The sequence below is a fragment of the Phytophthora cinnamomi genome (assembly GCF_018691715.1).
Source record: "Phytophthora cinnamomi strain GKB4 chromosome Unknown Contig48, whole genome shotgun sequence".
Lineage (NCBI taxonomy): Eukaryota > Oomycota > Peronosporomycetes > Peronosporales > Peronosporaceae > Phytophthora > Phytophthora cinnamomi.
The window spans coordinates 196,329-212,681 of NW_027150981.1; the positions used below are offsets into that span (position 1 = coordinate 196,329).

The 16,353-nt window shown below is 51.4% G+C and overlaps 1 protein-coding gene across 1 annotated transcript; it reads right to left on the reverse strand.

The window, feature by feature from the left end:
• Positions 1 to 2,092: 2,092 nt before the first annotated feature.
• IUM83_19746 (Protein phosphatase) lies at positions 2,093 to 15,480 on the reverse strand (the record flags this gene model as incomplete). Its single annotated transcript, XM_067944810.1, has 3 exons — positions 2,093 to 2,609; positions 2,688 to 3,279; positions 15,243 to 15,480. The coding sequence occupies 3 exons, from the start codon at positions 15,478 to 15,480 to the stop codon at positions 2,093 to 2,095; spliced, it is 1,347 nt and encodes a 448-aa protein (XP_067790193.1).
• Positions 15,481 to 16,353: the final 873 nt, after the last annotated feature.

Genomic DNA, 16,353 nt, shown 5'->3' on the forward strand with positions numbered 1-16,353 from the left:
ATTGAAGTTGTCTTATTTGTGGACTGTGTTGTCCTCAACATTTCAGTTTAGTGATCGTTAGTGACCGTAAATTACGGGCGAGTTTACGAAAATAGGACGTTTAGGACACCAGTTAGGACGTGTTATCTTCTACCATACATCGTACGTAATATCCAGGTAGAATTCGCTCAAATAGATTGTAAAAGACAAAGAGCAACATTAAAGAAGTTGTTCGTCTACCTGTAGTAGATGCCATAGTCAATATCCCACTACACCGTGCCAATCTATCAACATTTATTGTGAATACAAATAACAGCTTGAAGGGGATGAGACGAGGGGGGGGGGGGGGTCGGAACACACATTTTCTCACTCCCGACTCCGACACCTAATGATGCGTGAGAAGAATCGCACGATTGCCACTTTCTGGAATGATGGTTACGCTGTCATAAAGGTGAATGTGTCGAATAGCACCTGCTCTCTAGCTGTGGAGGAGCTCGCCAGCTTGTCATATCAACCAATATTCGAGGAGCTCTATGTCAAGGAGCGCGACAACTTGCGTTCTCAAGCGAGAATTTCGAAGCCGGGGACTACTACCCGCTCGATTCAGCGTGCAGTTGAGGAGGTTGTTTACAGCCTTCGAACGGAGTGGAATATCTGTCCCAGCGCTTGGACAGCGCTCAAGGCAATTCCTGGTGGGAAAATGCAAGAAGTCCATCGCGATTTTCCCACCTTTGAAACGGCTTTGGCTCAGTGGCAAACTGGGTGGATTCAGGCCTCCGTGATTTTTGCAGTCATGGACAAGGTCTGCGTTTACCCCTCCTCGATTGGCTACACTGATAAAACGAAATGTCAGTTACTCACGTTGAACTGTGGTGAGATGGTCATATTTCGTGGAGATTTAGCTCATGCGGGTGCAAAATTTTCTGTCGAGAACATCCGCATTCATTGATATGCGCTCGTCAAGGGAGTCAAGCAAAAAAAAAAATTCTGCTGAAGCAGCTCCTTTCAGGAAGTTCTTGTGTCAATTTTGCCTCGATATCTCATACTCGAAGGAAGACTAATCCACCCACACGCGACTGTGCAAGGAAAACCCGGCTTACACGCAGAAGAAAACCAGCCAAAACAAATCCGATATCGGTGGGCTGAGTCGCATATGCATCCCACCGAAGCCGTTCAAGGTGCGAAATACGTTCGTGCAGCATCGACGCCAGGGGAAGCACCGAAAGGAAGTTGCAGGACAAGACGAATTGCTTTGCTGCAAAGTTTGCAAGCCATACAAGCATTTTCGTAGCGCAAGCTCGTTCTACAAGCACAGTCGAAAGAATCACCGAGATGAATGCTGCTCTGGTCTTACCAGAAATTGCAACAGTTGAAAACTCCAAGAAATCGCACGATCGGCAAGAACGGAGTCGAGTCATGTTCGGTCGTGATTGAAGCTAGTTTCGAATTAATGAGAGGGTAGCTCTGCACGTCTAGTTTTTTGTTCGTCCCTCTAGCTAGCACACCAAAATCTAGCATAACGTTCATACTTTTTTTTGTATTAGTAAATGCTCGCAGCAAGACTTGATCTCCTCTACGTGTAAACCCGTCTGTGTGAGCGTTGGAAAGCGCCGCAACAAGCATAGCACGCACTACATGCTCATCTGCGTTAGCGTTCTCAGTTCGCGGCAACGTCCTGCTTTCTAATGCAGTACTCGGTCGTAAAAGGCAACATCACGCTTCCGCGCACACTGCCATATGTGCCTCCTCCTCCTCCTCCTCGCCCGGTTGAACGCCTTCACGTTGTCGAAAAAGCTGGCGGGGGTTGCACACGACAGGTTAGGTTAGTACTGTAACAGCGGAGCTGGGTGAATCTCTCTCATCAAACTGGAAACCGGATCCCACTGGAGACTAACTCGCTGCGACTGATCGTCTGCTTTTGTGGTCTCAATCACAGAGTCCGAAATGTCATTTGAAAGTGCTCCCCAGCAGCATCGACCACATACCACTGAACCACCAGCGCAATAAGATGATGCACCTGTTTCACGATCTACTCCTTATCCACATCAAGATAGCATACGTCACGCTACGAATAAAGTACTGAGCGGCCATACCCCGGAGCTTCGGTACAATCCTAATCTAAGTATGACGGAGTGGTAGAGCAGCCAGACCACCACAACGGACACGTTGTAGAGGTGCCCCAGAAGAGTGCCTCCTGCACGAGATAGTTGGTGATCTGAACCTTCCGACGCCGCTGCGCAGCCTTGATTATGGACCGGTCGCTCGTGTACTGCTGCGACCACGCACGCGGGTGTCGCTGTGGCCGCCGCTGCTCCAGGCCTCTCGAGAGCCCATCCGACGCGATCACAATGAACTCGTCCTTATCGTACTCGATGTCGTACTGGCGAATGTCGGCGTCGCTGATGACGAACGACCGGGTGTCGCGGTCTCCGATAGCTCGCGCCACCGCCAAATCGTCATTTACTCTGTATGCGCCGTAGGGCTCGATCGGCTCTCTTTGGGCGTCCATGCAGCCGTACCACTGCACGCGGCCACCTAGCGACTCGATCCTGGCACGTTCCTGGAGGTCATTAGGCTTGTGGTCCCGCGTGAACTCCACTGCGTCTCCTGACCGACACAACACCGCTCGACTGTCTCCCACATTGAGTAAGTGCATGACGTCATCAAAGAGCAGCACCGCCACCGCCGTCGATCCATGAAAGTTTCACTCGTTCTTGACGATCACCTCCTGGTTGGCTTGTGCTCCGCCTGCTGCAGCACGGTGGCGACCTTTCTCGTCTTGGTTTCCGCCAGAACCTCTTGGTCCAGCTGCGCGAACTCCGGCGCGATCATGGAGAAGAGCTGGTTGCGCAGGTGCGGCGCCTCCGTGGCTGTCGTACATCGCCACGAACCGCTTGAAGGCAGAGACATACGCCGTTTCTTCCATGTACGTGCAGTCGCCGCGCACCGCCGTCGTGCTCACCACCATCTTGCCGTCTCGCACGCTGGTTTCCCTCTTGCGCAACGTGCACTTTTTGCTCTCGTTCTTCTTGGCCGCGGCCTTCACCTCCTCCTTGTGTTCTTGGATGTGCTTGGCAATCTCCTTTGGGTCCTCCGTGGGTTCAGCCGCCGCCGCCCGCGCCAGGCCCATCCAGATCAAGCCCCGTCCCTCGCTGCGCTCGATCTCGGACGCCGGGAACTCCGGGCTCGAGTGTGAGAACGGAGACGACGTCCAGAGGGCCGCGCGCGGCAGGGTGCAGCCACGACCGCGATGGCCGCGCCGCCGCGCGGCAGTCCCGCCCGTCACGCTCGCATCACGGACTGCATGACCACCACCGGGAGGAGACACGACTGCTTGGTGTTAAATCCACCTCAATTGTTGTATGAGAGTCGGTAACGGCGTCGACGCTGAGGTTGCGGTGATGGCCGTCATCTGGGTCTTGTGAGGACTAGCGTGCCTTTCATGGTGCAGCTGAGAGGGTAGAGGCCTGTAGTAAACTACATAGTTCCACCAGCAGATGCGTAGCGTCAGTGGTAACGGAATCATGTAGAGCGCACTTTTAGCGTTCGACGTGCAGGTTTTCCTATTGAATAATGCGCACTAAAACCTAGCACTAAAACGCAGCATGTTGTAGCAAACATTACTCACCAAGCTCTTGCGTAGGGGTCTATATCAACCTCTTAGACGGTCAGTTCAAAAGGCCTAGCCCAGAGAGCGGAATTTAGTCCAATCATATTGCTCAAAAGATGCGCTAAGAGGTCCTAATGGACCTGTAATAGATAAATTTTCTAGCAGTACTGAAAGAGTCAATAACCACTTGTTTTGTTTTTTGCGCAGCGCTCCGCCTCGTTCATTTTCCCGATTATAAAGTTGTGGGAGTGCTGGAGTTCTAGAGTTGACACTAAGCAAGACACAGTCCAGAGAGGCGCAGGCGTTCTTGTTCCGCCGCACTACATACACAAAAATGGATCTAAGATCTCACTACATACTTGAGGGGCACATGATTTGGCTTCGGGTGCTACGAGGATCCCACTTGCTGCAATGGATAGCAGGGAGGAGCTCGCATTGGCGAGAGATGTTGCATCGCATGACAATGACGTTGGAAGACTGTCCGTTCGCATCAGTTTGTCCTTATGCAAATGTCCGAGCCGGTAATCATTTCCACCATTAGAGTTCATGATATGCTCCATGGGCGCTGGCAGCGGGAAGCGCGAGTCCTCCGTCCAAGCGTCGCTTCCAGCACACGACGCGCGCCAAGTCGAGCGTGAGGCACGTAGCGCATATACATGCGAGACACGGGGGGAATCGGTCCGGGCACGAAAGGCGGGCGCTCCTCGTCCACCCAGGAGAACTCCAGCGGCAGCCTCGGGTTCAGCTCCATCGTCTCCGTCGAATCCGGCGTTCCAGGCCTCGGCGCAGCAGCGTCAGCGCGTGGCGTCGGCGAGGTGGAGGACGAGAGTCGTCCGGGCGGTTGGCAGGGGCAGTGGGGCGGCGGTCCATCTTGCACTATTTCTTGACGTGACCACAGCTGCTACTCCATCTCCCATCGAGTTGATTCCACGCTTCCAACGCGCTCGACAACTTGGCGGCCCACGTGGAAGTACATTGCAACCCGGACGATCTCCCCACGTGTAAGCACGCCTCCTACGCTGCGAAGCAGTAGGTTTTCCCAGACGGCCTGGCGTTCACTATCCGTAATCTCCCCCATCCGCCAACTTTCGAGATGAATCCAGAATTGAGAGTGTGCGAATGAGGCTTGGTAGTCGAGTGAGTAGTTGGAAGGAAATCCGAAAGTGAGCTCGATTTAGGTTAGTGTCTTTACCAGCTAGCAGTCTCTACTGTATGCAATGTTTCTGTGACGTGGACGTCCGTCTGCCAATGAGAAGGCAGAGAACTCCCACGTCAATTGCTAATGCATACCTTTCTGTTTACGCTGTACAGCGTAATAAAACATTGCATGGTTTATATTCGTTACATGCTACCCTACTGGTCAATATCAAGAATAACCATGATTATGGGACGCATAAACATGGGGTTCATGCGACCTCATTGGCTAAAAATCTTTGAGATGTGCAAGAATCAAATTTTCGAGCCGAACTTTTGATTATGGGACGCGAGTCGCATATTTGGATCAAGCTACGTTTTGGATTAGTATATTCTCATTGGTAGATCAGGATAGAATTAGGATCTGAGATTGATAGACTTTAGGATGGGACCTGGATACTTGTTTGCGTGTCCAGGTTGCCAAGAACTACTGGTTGTGCAGCGGCAATGAACCGACGCCAAACTAACGATTCAATCAATCACTTTTCAACTTCCAATCTTCCTCTCAGGTGTTCGACGGGCGCCCGCCACTGCGCCCTCAAGCTTCGGGTCTTCGCATCGGTTCGTGAGACATAGTAGCACTTGCCGTGTCAAGCTTCGGTTCAAGTTCAAGAAAGGTTTACTCGTGGCCACATCGTGGGGAAGCTCTAGGTTGCGAATGTGCAGCTTTTGAGGAGCACAGTTCGAAGAAGTGGGTACATTATCACTCCGTGTGGCCGGTGGAAATACCACGAAGGGGCTTTGCCTCCGCCTAGACCGGATTGTACCTAACCTTCGCTGTGTGCTGGGCTTTCATTAGAAGCCGGTTTAGAACCAGGGCGCCGGCATTGCGTCTGCGAAAGCGGAACTTTGTAGAAGTATAACAGTCCTTGGTTACCCGGTGGTAGTCCCTTGCCTTTTTTTCGATCTTTGGAGTCGGTCTATGGCCCGCCACAAGAAGGGTCACAACCAAAGCAGTAAGAGGAAGCATCAGAAAGCGAGTGACGTCAAAGTATCATCGACGTCCACTCCTGCTCCTCCACCTGTTACGGCGATTGACACCAGCCTTTTCATCTCGCCAGCCGAGGCGGCGAGTTTCGCTAAACTTCAAGTGGATCTCCTCCGCCAAATCAAAACGGCTAAGCGGGTTTTGGGCAAGTTTCGCAAAGAGACTTTCTGGATCAAGGACGAGAGCATCGAGTCCCAGGTTGATCGTCAACTTAACCTGGCGTTTTTGAACCTTTTTGGAGTGCCAAGACAATCTTGCTGCGAAGCTTAACAGCCTTATTCTCCAGAAACCGCCGCAACACTGAGTTGTAAAACAGTTTTTGAGCTTTTGGTTCCTTTTCCGTTTTGTTGCGCCGTATTTTAGGGATCACTCACCGAAAAGTCCATCTGTCCTACCCCTAATGACTATGGCACAGCTGAGAGTGAATCGCCTAACCCTCGGCAACGCCAAGTGCCACGGACGGCTCAGACGGAGGAGGCAACGCCGCAAGAAGCTCACCACGAAGTCCCACCCGCCGGAACGGCAACGTTGCACCTGACGCAATGTCAATGCAACAGTTTATGATCTGGTTAACGCAACAACAGCAAATGCATCCGACGCAGATGCAAACGCAATTTCAGATGCAAATGCAGCAAGCCAATAACCGTTTTGAACAGTTGCTCGCATCGCAAGGTGAATGACGGAAGAAGGATCCTCCCATGTATGAAGGGGAAATCGGTGAAGATTTGGAACTATGGATCTTTGCCATGGAGGAATATTATGCTAACAAGCGCTGATTGATAGAGGCCGATACGTCCGATTTTGTGACCATGATATCCAGCAGTTTAGGTAAATCTGTGCTGAACTGGTATCGCGCTTTTTCGTCAGATTGTGAAGCGGCAGGAGTTCCCAAAACATGGCAATTGTTTAAGGCGAAGCTACGTGAACGCTTTCGTCCCAAAAACTTTGAATACAATCTACGTGAGCGATTGTTTCAGCTGAAACAACACGGGACCATCCATGAATATGTGTCACCGTTTCAGGATCTGATGTCTCAATCCGAGTTGGAGATTTCGAAGATGGAGAAGCGGTTCTACTTTCAGAACGGACTTCGGCCGGAGACAACGAAAAACGTGAAGGAAGATTCTTGCATGAAGTAATTGAGATTGCAACGAATTTCGAGTTTGCTCACTATGGAGGACTCTCGGCAGAGACCACGGCGAATCACCAGCCTTCTCCGAAAGCGTCATCATCTGTGAAACCAGCGGCTAACAATACAAGCAAGCCGCCGGAGCGAAATCTGTCATCGAAGAGTGGACCAAAAGAGGATTGGCGAAAGTCAGCCACTTGTCATGATTGTGGACAAGTCGGTCATATCAAGCCGCAATGCAAGTCCACCAAGGAAAGCAATCACTATGTTGGCGGATCATTCTACGCCATTTTGGAAATGAAAGCTTTAGCCTACAATCAGGAGGAGGCAGCGACTGACGTCTCAATATTCGTCGACAATGGAAGCAGCCTCAACGGTGTCACTGAAGATCTAGCTGTACGACTTCAGCTGGACATCAAGGCGCATCCTGACGACATGATGACACCGTCTAGGATACAACCAAACAGTGCAAAGACCGAGACGTACCGTCGAAAGGATGTTGCAGATTCCGGATTTCCCGGTGACGTGTGAAACGTTTACGGTCATGCCTGTCCCGGAGGATAAGGATGTGCTTCTCGGAATGAAGTGGCTTAGGGGGAATAATCCGGACATCGATGGGAACGTTTACTATTGCGCCCGCGTACAAGGACTGAGGAACCCCAGCCTCTTCAATTGGTGGTACCTAACAGACCTCGAACGCGTATGATCGGAGGCCGTCGTTTCAAGAACGCAAACCAGAACCGCGAAATCTTCCATTACTACCGTCGGCATGGTCACAAGGGTGCGTTCGGTGAAACGAAACTGATCACAACGAAGCAATTTCTGAAGGAACTCCGCAAAGGGAAGGATATCGAAGCTGTGTTCGTTGTCAATCCACACGAATAAGAAAAGGCTGAGCATTTTAAGCAACAAGGATGGGAGGCACTGGTGAACAACCCAGCATATGAATTCTTGATCAAGTATCGCGATACTGTGTTTCGCACTGAGCTGCCAAGTACCACACCCCCTGTCCGCGAAGGGATTGAACACGAAATTCAACTCCAGCTGGGAACACAACCGATTTCGGTGAACCAATGGCGCCAAAGCCCAGGGCAGCGAACGGTGATCCAGGATTGGGCGAAAGAGATGGCGCAGGCAGGCATTATTCGACCTAGCACCTCTGCATTTAGCGCTCCGACGTTCTGCGTCAAGAAGCCCGTGGGTTGACGCATTGTGCACGATTATCGTCAACTCAATAGTGCCACCATTTTGCCAGCGATACCGATGCCGAGAAAGGAGGACGCATTTGACGCGATGGGCGGTAGTTACTGGTTCTCCTGCATGGACCTCTTGTGGGGATACTATCAGGTTAAACTTCGTGAATCTGATATTCCCTTTACTGCTTTTTCGACGCCTGATGGGCTGTTTGAGTATCTTGTAACCCCGATGGGTTTGAGCGGTAGTCCGGGCACATTTAACAGGCTGTTACAGCGAGTGTTCAGTGACTTGCGCGATGTGATGCGCATCTATTTTGACGACATCTACGTTTTTACGCAAGACAAGGACGTGCTGGTGCATGTCGACGCGTTGGACAGCGTGCTTCAACGGTGTCAAGAACAGCAATTATACGTAAAATTGTCGAAGTGTCAGTTCTGCGTTGAAGAGATCCCCTGTCTCGGTGACTTTGTGGGTCGTCATGGTGTTCGAATGGACCCTGACAAAGTGCGCGTGATCAGCGACTGGCCGATTCCGCGTACCAAGAAACAAATGGAAAGCTTCTTAGATACGACGGTCTACGTCTCACGTTTTTGCGCCGACTTCGCACAATTTGCAGGCACACTGCACGAAAGTACTAAGGATTTACGCCCAAAGGAAACGTTACATTTGTCTGAGCATCAGTTGGAATGCTTCCATGAACTCAAACGCCGTCTCTCCACCCCTCCTGTACTACAACTTCCTGATTTCGATAAACCGTTTGGTATTCGTATGGATGCCTCGACTTTTGCCATAGGGGGAGTCTTGTTTCAAAACGAGGGAGGGTTGGAGCATCCGATTGCATAAACAGGACGCAAAATAAAACCAGCGGAACTCAACTACCCTGTTCGTGAGCAGGAGTTACTGGCTATCATGCATGCCCTTCGCGTGTGGAGAGTTTACCTTCTCGATCGCCCATTTACCGTGGAGACAGACCACAAGAGCATCGTGACTATTTTGACGCAAAAGACAACCAATCGTCGTGTTGCGCGCTGGTTTAACGAGCTAGATGAATTCCAACCGCAGTTCAAGTGGATTCCAGGAGAAAGTAACCAAGTGTCGGATGCAATGTCCCGAAGCCCACTCTTTGAGCATAAAGCCGCTCAGGTTAGTCTCAGTGAGCTCATCGAATCTGCTCGAAACCGTGAAATTGTTACTAGTATCCAAACGCCAAGTGCGATTGTGACGCACTCGGCCGAACAACTGTACTGTACCGACCGGAGAGTTCAGGAGTTGTTGCAGAGTATTTATAGTGGTAAAGAGGTACCACGCTACTCTGTGAAGAATGGATTGTTATTTTACCAAACGAGAGATGATGAAAATGCTCGACTGGTAATTCCGGCTAATGAAGATCTGAAGAACCGTGTTATTTGTGAAAACCACGATGTGGTCACGGCAGGTCACCCCGGATACTTTAAGACATACTTGGGTGTCCAGAAAAAGTATTACTGGCCCAAGATGTCGAAATACATTCAACGCTATGTCAACACGTGTGAACGTTGTCAGCGGATTAAGGCACGCCAAACGAAGCCGTATGGACTACTACAGCCTTTGGAGATTCCAGGAGGTACATGGGTTGATGTGTCGATGGACTTTATGATTGCACTGCCGAGCACGGAAACCGGAAAAGACGCCATTATGGTTATTGTGGACCGGTTGACGAAGCGTGCGAAGTTCATCGTAACCAATACGAATGCGACAACAGAAGAGACTGCTGCGCTAGTCATGGTCAATTATGGGAAAGATCATGGCGTGCCGAAATCGATCGTTTCTGACAGAGACTCCAAATTTACGTCCAAGTTCTGCCAAGAAGTGATCAAGACTTCGGAGACGACCCACAATCTGTCGTCTGCCTTTCGCCCACAGACTGGTAGTCTGACCGAACGTACTAATCGGTTTATTGAATGCTATCTTCGGGGTGTTGTGTACCCATTCCAAAATGACTGGGATGAATATTTGCATCTCGCTGAATTCGCGTACAATAGACGTGTTCATTCCTCAATCGGTATGTCACCGTTTGAGGCTGATCTGGGTTATGTGCCCTATATGCCAGATGATGTGGCTAGGGACCCAGAATTTGAACAGTTGCACAAATCGGCGCAAGAATTTCTGTTCAAGCAAGATGCAATGAGTGAAGCACAAACTCGTATGAAGTCTTACTACGACAAGAACAGGCTTGCTCAAGACTTCAAACCTGGAGATATAGTACTCCCAGATGGACGAAACTTGGACATTCGTCAGAAGGCTTCGCACTGTCAAAGAAACTCGCACCGCGGTTTATTGGACCTTACCCGGTTGTGAATCAAATTCATCGTGACTCATATGAGCTGAAGTTATCAAAGGGTCTCACGTTGCATCCCGTATTTCCCACCTCATTGCTCAAGCCATATCGCAGTGATGAATCACGGAGCCAAAGTATGAACAAAGTGATGTTGAATGACGGTACGGAAGGTCAACTTGTGAGCGAAGTCATTGGTCATCGTAGCAAGAAGAAGAAACTCCAATACCAGATTCGGTGGCTTGGTGAATCACGCGAAGAAGCAACGTGGGAACCAGTAGAGAACCTGTATCAGATTCCAGGTCTCATTGACAAGTACTGGGAAACGAAGAAGAAGAGAAAGCCAGCTTCGAAATAGCGGGGTCTTCTTGAAAGGGAGGTCATGTGACGTGGACGTCCGTCTGCCAATGAGATGGCAGATGACTCCCACGTCAATTGCTAATGCATACCTTTCTGTTTACGCTGTACAGCGTAATAAAACATTGCATGGTTTATATTCGTTACATGCTACCCTACTGGTCAATATCAAGAATAACCATGATTATGGGACGCATAAACATGGGGTTCATGCGACCTCATTGGCTAAAAATCTTTGAGATGTGCAAGAATCAAATTTTCGAGCCGAACTTTTGATTATGGGACGCGAGTCGCATATTTGGATCAAGCTACGTTTTGGATTAGTATATTCTCATTGGTAGATCAGGATAGAATTAGGATCTGAGATTGATAGACTTTAGGATGGGACCTGGATACTTGTTTGCGTGTCCAGGTTGCCAAGAACTACTGGTTGTGCAGCGGCAATGAGCCGACGCCAAACTAACGATTCAATCAATCACTTTTCAACTTCCAATCTTCCTCTCAAGTGTTCGACGGGCGCCCACCACTGCGCCCTCAAGCTTCGGGTCTTCGCATCGGTTTGTGTGACAGTTCCCTAATAGGTGAGGCTTGGAGTTGTGGTCCAAACGATCTCGGCTGCGGTCCAAACGAAGTTGCCAGTCGTAAGACTGATCCGCCTAGTCACGGCTGCGGCTCAAAACGGTTGACTCAACACATGCAAATCATAAGCAACCAAATTGAAGTTGTCGTCCAATCACATTTCACTATCAGAGATAGTCCAGCCAATCAGGTTGCGAGATCTTCCCATCTTCAACCACAAACCCCGGTGGCATGTGCCAGCACGCGCAGGCCGTCTGCCTCGCCGTAGGGATCCAGTCGATCAGACAACGAAGTGCAACCTCAACACCCCCACTCAATTCGATGTCTCGAGCTTGGGTCCAACGTTGCTACACATCATCAAGTAGCAGAGCGTCTTCGACGATAGACCTTTCGTCATGAAATCAGCGAGCTGGTTCTTGGTCTCCACATACTCCAGCTCGACTTCGTTGCTCACCACCTTCTCGCGAATGAAGTGGTAGCGTGTGTCGATGTGCTTCGTGCGAGCTTGGTATCCAACATTCTTCGCCAGTGCCATCGCGCCTTGGTTGCCTTCATAGATCACCGTAGCCCCCACTTGTTCAGTGCCACCGGAGAACCGCACATCACTAACATCATCCCGCTCACGGAACGACGGTCGTCGCGGCTGCCGGCCCAGTCCGCATCTGAGTAGGCGACGAGCTCGGTTCCACGTAACCCATCGTACGTGATGTCCACGTCCTTGGTCTTCAGTAGGTAGCGCACTACCTTGATTCCGGCGTCCCAGTGCTTCTGGCCAGGATTGTCCAGGAAACGACCCAACTTGCGACCGAAATGTCAGGTCGTGTTCCACATGCCAGTTACATCAGGCTGCCCACCAGCGATCGGTAGGGCTTCGACTTCATCTTGGTCTTCTCTTCTTCCGTCTGCGGTTCGTCGGCCTTGGTCAGATGAACTTCAGCTTCCATAGGCAATGTGCACGGCTTCGCGTTCTCTTGCCCAAACGTCTTGACGATCGACTCGGTGTACGCTTGTTGACAGATCCTCAGTGTCTTGTGATCCATGTTGTAGTCGATCTCAATTCCAAGAATGAAACGTGCGCGCCCGAGGTCCTTGATTCGAAACTTCTCCGCGATTCCAGCCTTCACCGATGTAATCACCGCATTGTCCCGCGATGCGATCAGCATGTCGTCCACGTAGAGACACACAATGCAGTGGTCGTCTCCATCCCCTCTTGTGTACACACACGGGTCGGTGTCAGCAAGCTTGAATCCCATCACCTTGAGGTGCGCGTCAATCGTTTCGTTCCATACTCGTGACGCCTGCTTGAGTCCGTGCAAACTTTGCAGCAACATACAAACGACGTCCTCTTCACCATCGTCTTCGGCAAGTGTCAAGAGATCTAGGAGTCCCTCTGGCAAGTCCATGTAGATCTCTTCTTCCAGCTTGCCGTACAGGAACGCGGTGTCGACGTCGCATTGCTCGATGTCGTATACATGTGCGACGCACTTCGCCAGTTTGGCGCGAATCGAGTTCGGGTAAGCTACCGGGGCGTACGTCTCTTCGTAGTCCACGCCGTGACGTTGCGAGTAACCATTGGCTACGAGACGGGCCTTGTGACGAATGACTTGTCCCTTCTGGTTGCGTTTCAATGCGAATACCCAACGACAGCCGATCGATCGTTGATGAGCTGGTCTCGGCACCAGCTTCCATGTTTTGTTGGCCACGAGCGACTTCAACTCGCTCTGTATAGCCCACTTCCATTCCACTTGGTCCGCACTCGCCATAGCTTCTTCATATGACGTCGGGACCTCTTCCGTTGCAGCCATTGCTTGACCACCTTCAATTGCGAGTTGGTCCTCGTTGACCTGATCTCTGCCTTGAATCATCTTCCGGAGCTTCGTGCCACTTTTATTATTATTGGGGATCACCGACTCCAATACAATATAGTATTGCACCAGTTACGCGAGGAGATCCTGACCACTTGTTTCTACCTCTACGTAGATAGGCTAAATGAACCGTACACATGTTTCTCACGCGGATAACGTTTGCAGAACCGATGACCATTATATGTGATACATGTAACGTTCGTAAACACGTTCATAACATAGTCCTCCGAACATCTTCAGCAGGGGGTCTCAAACAGTACTTAAATATGATGAGCCCGACTTAACACAGCACAAGCAGACAAAAAGGGTTGTTGGACTACGTAAGCCTAGGGGCCTCACTGCGAGCAAAACTGTCTACTGACTCAGTGAAGCTTCGGGACTGCAACTCATTCCGAAAACGACTTCACCCGCCTCACGCTGCGACTCCCACACGGCCCTAAAAAATGAAGGTCCAGCATGTCCTCGTTGCCCTCTCCGCTCTACTGCTGCCCACGTAAGTGCTTGTCGACCGACGCCTGGGCGCAAATACCGGCTTACTGACATTTGCCCTCAGTCACGGTGCTCACCGACAGTGTGCGGGAACAGGGGACGATAACAAATACGAGGCCTCTGGCTTCTTGACCGCCGATTTTACACAGAAGGCCTGCACGGCGTCAGGCGGCTCGATCCTTCCGGACAGGAAGGGCAACCTGAAGTGCTGCAGTGTTCCCGATGCTCAGCAAGGCGGGTTTGACGACTGTTGCGAGGGACAAAAGACAGGACCCAAGTTTCCGTACTTCTACCCCACTGTCCAGGCGTGCTAGATGGAAATATGCGAGAGGATTTACATACCAATGGACGACTCCGTTCTGGGGGTATAGCTTTGGGATGTGGATAAAACGTCTAACACGTAGCGGATAATGCAATGGATTGCGTTTCGCGTAAGCTACAGCAGCGTACGTCAGCTTTGCTAGTGGGGAGGTATCCGCTGCGACGAGTCTCAATTCGCAGCGGTCAGCAAGTGGAGCACTCGGAAAGCCATAGTCCCTGTATGTAACACATTGCGTTATATACATTACAAGTTTTGTGGTGATGCGGGCTCGGTTATCTTGCCCGAGCGCTGGGCAGATCGTATGCTCACGCTGCGTGTTCTCGCGTGAATCCCGAAGTTTCAACACCGTGCCGGCCGTCATAGAATCTCCCCCTGCCGGGACGTCCACCGAAGTGTTCGCTCCAATTTTATTATAGATATTTAGTTAATAAAAACCGAACCTTTTGAATAGAAACTAGCTACCCAAGCCAGCACTATTCACCGTTCCGTCTCAACGACTACACCAGCTCGTGCGAACAGCACGACCGACCGTCCACAGATCCCGCGCTCGACGCTTCCTGGGCACCCCGGGACCCAGTGTCCACCGTTACCCCTCTTCACGCCTCACACCGCCTGCGACCCGTTCGTCCGCTTTGCTCGTCGATCCGATGCAGCCACTCGTCTCACATCCGTCTCACTCGCCTCACGTCCGCTCAGCACTACGTGCTGCCGTCCGCCGTCCACTTCGTGTCCCTCGACACGTGCACTCCTTGCGTCTCACGGTGCAAGTCTCGTCGTCTGGCGGTCTCCTTTTGTGCCCGAGCCCGCAAATGCATTTGTGTCTCGTCGTCTGGCGGTCTCGACTTGCCTTCGAGCCCGCAAATTCGCTTCTGTCCTTCTCTCTGTTTGCGCCTCGCCGTTCGGCCGTCGTTCTTCAACGTCGACTTCAACGTCGCCGCTGGGTACAGCGCCGCCCTTCATGCTACTGTCCGTCATTTTGCCCACTCACCGGGCTTCTACCGGTGCTGTCGCCGTCAACTGGACCGCCATCGTGCTGTTCATCAAGCTCATGCCGTGCTGCTCGACCACCAACTTCGCGTCACCGTCCGTCACCATGGTGGGTGTCACTGCTCAACACACCTGTTACACGACTTCTCCAAAATTAGGGTCTTCCACGACCCTTCCGTCCTGTAGGAGCCGGTCGTATGCGCGCATCGAGATCCATCGCTTGGCGACGTACTTCCGACCTCGCCCAGGTCCTGCTCGTCGTAGGTTCGGCATCTCGAATTCAAGGACATACTGTCCTGCCGCATTCCTTCGCCGTCGTCGTCGTAGCTCCACCACGAGTCCACGTTGCTGCTGTTCTGCTGCCGCACTCTCCACCGTTCGTTCACATCGCTTCGTGGTTCGTGCTGCCGTTGCTGCTTGCACGCGAGCTGTCGTTGCTGCCACAGCCGTTCCGCCCTCCGGTTCATCATGCTCAAGCTCGAGTGCGTCTTCGTGCTCGAGTTGCGCCTTGATATTATCCCCCATCGTCGTCGGTAGTGTAGCGGGGCAGTGATAGCTAACTAAGAACGAAGAATGAGCCATAAATTGCTCAGGATCACTCTCCACGTCCACCAGTTCCACTAAGTAATTATCGTAGCCTGCAGGTTCCACTACGCGTACGGGTCCAAGCCACTGATGCACTAATTTCGATGCTTTCGGACCTCTCGGAGGTTGATACAACCATAATCGATTTCCAGGCGCAAAAACGCGTTTCTTCCACACCTTACGGTCGTAGTACCGTGCCTGCCGTTCTTGCTCACGTCGCCGAGCCACTTCCGCACACTCGTGGCTGCTCGTCATTGCCGCCAGTAGTAGTCCGTCAACGGACTAGCTTCCGTGACACTCGCCGCCCTCAGTAAGTCGTTAGGATTCCTAAGTCGTCTGCCCGTCATGAGTTCATTTGGTGATAACATGACCGTAGAGTGCTGCCCGCTGTTGTAGGCGTACACTGCGAAGATCACCCAGACGTCCCAGTCCCGTTGTTTCTCGTCATTCATGAACGTAGCAATACAATCTTTCCATGTTCGATGAAAGCACTCTACTAACCCAATCATCTGTGGACGATATGGCACTGGGTTCACTTGCTGCGCCTGCAACATGATCACAAGCTGCTCAATGACTTTGCCCCTCAACTCGGGCGCGCCGTCCGTCAGAATCTCTCGGAATTCACCAAATTTCAACACCATGTTCTTCACGAGGAAGGCCGCGACATTCTCCGCGGTGTGCCTCTTCACCGTCGTCGCCACCGCATACCGCGTCACGTACTCGACCGCAGCAATCACATATTGTTCACCACCACTCGT